General features: G+C 30.0%; 1 protein-coding gene across 2 annotated transcripts in view; it reads left to right on the forward strand.

Annotated features, from left to right (window-relative positions):
- Positions 1-303: 303 nt before the first annotated feature.
- Positions 304-5,178, forward strand: part of LOC108689641 (neural cell adhesion molecule 1) — a 19,642-nt gene continuing 14,767 nt past the window's right edge. Inside the window, exon 1 of one of the 2 annotated variants that reach the window (XM_018196498.1) lies at positions 304-725. In XM_018196498.1, coding sequence (XP_018051987.1) covers positions 623-725 — 103 coding nt within the window. In that variant the 5' untranslated portion in view covers positions 304-622. The remainder of the gene's footprint in view (positions 726-5,178) is intronic. The other variant, XM_018196499.1, reaches the window with a different exon arrangement.

Here is a 5,178-nt window from a genome sequence, read left to right on the forward strand (position 1 = left end):
AGAATAAGGGTCCACCCTTGAATAAATGAATGAGTATTATTGAACTACCGTTGAATGCAAATATGTTTGCAGGAGATTGAAAGCTTTAAGAAGAGAAACTTAAAAAAGTTTTTCGCGTAAAAATTAAACGTTTGCAGCTTTGAAAGGATACAGGGACTTTTTATAATTCCAATTATTATTTTGAAGTAGGTCACAGCGATAAAAAAAGTTGTAGGATTTAGATCGTAGATCTGTGGTGACGATAAATAATTATTATTAAAAAGTAATTATTATTATTTATTATATTTAAATATATAACACCAGTTACTACTAATATAAGAGTACTTAAGTGCAACATTAAATTAGTATTAAAAACAATCAAAACGCGAGGACGTCCAGAATGCCTGGATTTTCCGAGTCCTTCGAATGGTCGCGATCGATCGAGGAAGCGGCGCGATCGAAATTTTTCTCGGATCCGCGACTATCTCGCGAGAAAGACTGTCGCTGAATCAATCCTGCTCTTATTTGAAAAATAAATTCGATCAATCAAGATCGAATGCAGCTCTTCGTGACAGGAGAGCGGATTCGACGTGTTGAGTGCAGTCATCGTGACACCTGAGCCTCGATACAAGACGATATCGAAATGCGCTGTGCGTCAGGATACGTATTTCTGACGAGTTTGTTGATGGTGCTAAGGACTCGCCGAATGGGCGCGGCTGCGGAGGAGTTGGAATTTCAGAACAAAGGTATGTGCCAAGGATCGAGTTCCTTATCTCGAAACGTTATCTGTAAAGTTTTCTCTAACATATTACATTAAACATCTTTTTAATGATAAATTTATTCCTGGATTGCACTAAAAATACCCTACAAAATTGTGTTTATTTTTAACCGTCAACCTCCATCTTCGGTGCATGACGAAGGTATGCAAGCGCCTTAGCACTCCTTGTTGCTCAAAACTGTCAGAAGATTGACATCTAATTAACAGGTCAGATCCATCAGCGAGGCTATTAACGTGGTATTCGCTTGAAGTTCTGCGCCCTCCAAATTTACATTTAACTATTTACACGTTTATTAATTAATTTTGCATTGACATTATGCGGGGATGAAATGTGATTTTCGGTAAATTTCTTTATATACTAAAATTTCCAACTACGTTTTTTGATATTCTTATATTTTATCTGCTAAGAAAGAACGAGCGAACGAGAGAGAGAGAGAAAGAGAGAGAGAAAGAGAGAGAGAGAGAAAAGCAAAGTAAAAAATCAACATAAAAATTGTATATTTCAATAAAATAATTCTATTACCTATATCGGTTAGTTTGTTATAGTAATTAATAATTTATACTTAAAAAATAAAAAAAGAGAGAAAAATAAATATTTAATACAAAATAAATAATAGCTGTTATTATTTAAAAAATATTAAAAAGAAAGTAAGAACCGATGATTCTGGATTATTTTGACGAAACTTGTGAGGTGTCTTAGCATTTTTCCATCGAATCCAATCGGAGGAAGGATTTAAATAAACCCGCAGGCCCGCATGCGACTTAGTGACGTTTTAGCGTTCGTAAAATTCAATCAAGGCTCAATTTATTATTAAGTTTAATTACTAACACGTTTACAAACAATCCTATACGATGCGTTGTTCCTGTTTATATCATTGCGATATAATATTTCAATTTGCACTGGGAAGGAAGCAGATAAAACATTGCATTCGCAATCGCGCAAAAAATGTCATATATAAATAATTTAATTAATCTTGTCGTGAGGAAGAATCTAGCGAGTGCGGTAATACAGCTATGACACGACGGACAAGTAGACAAAAATTGGAACTGCTGTCTGAAATAGACGTCGCCAGTTTAATTTGGCGAGACTGTGGACGTTTGCTAGTATGCCAGAATAATTATGTTATTAGTCTTCGAGTCGCATACACTCTCGGAAAATTGCGACGTAAAAAAAACATTATGCATAATCCGGAAGAGTTCACCTCGGTAAAACGTGTTATAAGTGAGATTAAATTTGTGGATTTTGTGATTACGACGCAGTCAATAACAATAATTCGTCGGTGTAGATAATTCTTGTAGTTGTTTAATAATTATATATTTTTTCTCATATTTGATACACGCATTCAAGAATAATCTGATAAATTAGAGAATCTATTTTATAAGTTCAGTGAAAAAATTTAAATTATTTAATTTAACAGACTATAATTGATCGTGTACGTAAGAAACTATTATATTTATTCCATGAGTTTTTTATTTTTATCCTTTTGTTTTATCTATAAATAGTAAAAATTAGGTAAAATTGATAAATTTTAATGTAAAAAAATATACTTTCACATTTTACCATCTTCGACTATTATAAAGAGTCGAAAAAAATTAAGATTATAATTTTTTTCAAGTCTCTATGATGGTCGGAGATGGTAAAATTTTGATGTCTTAAAAATTTCATAAATAGAAAATTAAAAAAATTTTTTTTAAATCTTTTATATCTTTCAATTTCTTTAAAGATGGCGATACAAATTTTAAACACAAAAATTTTTATAACACTAAATCTTTATAAAACATATAAAGAAATGAAAGAAAACTTTTGGTAATTTTGTCTTTCATTTCTTTTTATTCTTTTATTCTCTTGAATTCACAATTTATTTTATTATAGATTACTTAAATAATAATTTATCGATTTATTTTATTCAAAAGATAAATAAAATCATATATTAATTAAATATTATTTGTAAGAAAAGGACAGAAATCATTTACAATTTATCATCATTTTAAATCTTCATATCTTTTTCTTAAATATTCCATCGCCATCGACTAGATTTTTGGAAATAATAATTTTTTTATCTTTAATACAAATTGCAGTCTAAAAATTTTAATTAAGAGTTTCAAAAATTTAATATAAAAAAACATTAAGATTTTTCTGAAACTAATGAATTAGATATACAAGTTCAAGATATCACAAACAAGATATAACGTTAGAAAATTTAGATATTTTAACCCTCGACACTACAGATATGAATTTTTTAATTAACTAAACGCGTGAAAAGAATATCAAGGAAAATTTTAAATAAAGAATAATAACGACTGATGCTAATGATCTAACTTTAATTGCATGAAGATATACTAATGTAAGAGGAAAAGTACCGAACCGCAGCATATAAAAAACAAATGAGCGGAACAATGCTAGAGCAACCGCATTGCGACCGTTAAGATAAAATAACCGCGATTTATCTACCCGCGAATTATATCCGCGAATCGATAACGCGTGTGACAGGATCCTGCCACGTGAAAAACAGTTGATCGAAAGGAAATGTTATAAGCGCGAATTGGCGAATGGATTTTTTCGTTGATGATTTCTCTCACTAGTGATTTCTAACTAATGAAAATTAAGTGCTATTACTAGAGAGAATAAAAAAAAAGAAGATAATAATTCTCCTCTCGAATCTCTCGCGGAAATGCGAGAACTTAGATCATTTCGATTTTGCGTCGAAAGAATTCGCGCGATTTATTTTCAGCATGTGGAAAGAAACCTTTGGCTCTATGAAGTGTGATTTATATACAATATACAACTGAAGGAATCATTGTAAATTGTGAATTAACGTTGCCAACAAACATAACGTATTCATAAATTTTGAAATGCAGTAGCAACAGCGAGAGATATGAAAATATATCATTCCATCTAATATATTGAGAACGTAACTAAATGTTTTTATTTAGCTACGTTCTGTTTATATTGGGTTGTCCGGAAAGATCCTGCCGATTTTGAAGCAAAATTGAAACGCAGAAGATTTAAATTTTTAATTTCATTTATTAAATTTAAATCTTTTGCGGTACGAACTTTCCGGACAATCCAATACATGTAAATGCCTAAACTCCGTGATAAAGTTTGATAGTTTTATAATCGTCGTTTGATCGTTTAGTTATATGAAATTTACTTATTTATTTATATGAAAAATGATGAAATCTCATTTATCATCATTCTCATGTAAAGATTGCAAGAAGCTTTACATGTTTGTCTAACAGTAAAAGTCATGCGGAACGGCCCATTGCGAAAGCAACACTTTCGGCAGAATGAAAACACATAAACCACTGCAATGTGCTTTTCGTGCTCAGATCCCTCTTGCATCGTCACATCAACAACTCTCTCGATACAATGCATGCTAATCTCCTGATACAAGTCCAATTTACATCTTATCTATAAGATATGCATGAAATATCAACGAGCAGTTTTTACATGAAAGAAAGAATAGGTTGTAAAATGATATTAAAATTTGCTCCAAAGAAAAAATATTCTAAAAAACACAAAAATAAAAAATAGTTTCTATCTCCCTTACTCTCTAAAACTTTTAAATTTCACTCTTAAGATTAAAAATTAACTCTTTTTTCAAAATTGATTCAATTTTCGCTCTTTAGAGTCAGAGTTCACTTCAAAACATTTAAAAAGTATATTCTTCTTGTTATTTAACTTTATTATATTATGTATTACAATGAAGTTTAAAGATTTATTTTGTATTGTTTTATAATTAATTAAAATATGAAAATTAATAACTAATTAGTACAAGAAGACGAATGAGTTTAATTTCACGAAATTTTAAATATAAATTTTACAACGTGTTGGTAAATACATTTAATTAATGCGCATTACTAACTTGTTGCAAACATCAGAAATAAAGTAGAATAAACTAATTCCTCATTAAATGGAAACCGACCTTCACACACATTCCACAGCGATATTCGTGATAATTATACGTTATTTTCTAATTGAAAGAGTAATTAGCACAGTCAGCGTAAATTGCGTTTTTTACAAATATTTTACAGTATGATACACCGCCGCTGTTCCATTATATTACTTATAGTCGTTCAATCTTTATTAATTCGAGTAATCGTTGATTTATCAAACAAGATTCGTATTATAATTAATTGCAGCACATTTTGACATTTGTCCAACCGCTTACTGATCCTAAACCCACTATTGTGCGTGACATATGTCGCCAGCGTCATGGACGAGTATGTGGCTGATTATATGCATGAAAATTATATAGAAGATAGATTATGTACACATACATCAAATATGTACACAATATCATTGAAATAGTTAATACCTTAAATCTCTATTATTTGTTAATATTCAATTATTAATCGAAATAATTAGCAATTTCATGTTGATCAAAACGGATTATTTCTTGTATATATATATATATATA

The sequence above is a fragment of the Atta colombica genome, unplaced genomic scaffold, assembly GCF_001594045.1.
Source record: "Atta colombica isolate Treedump-2 unplaced genomic scaffold, Acol1.0 scaffold274, whole genome shotgun sequence".
Classification (NCBI taxonomy): domain Eukaryota; kingdom Metazoa; phylum Arthropoda; class Insecta; order Hymenoptera; family Formicidae; genus Atta; species Atta colombica.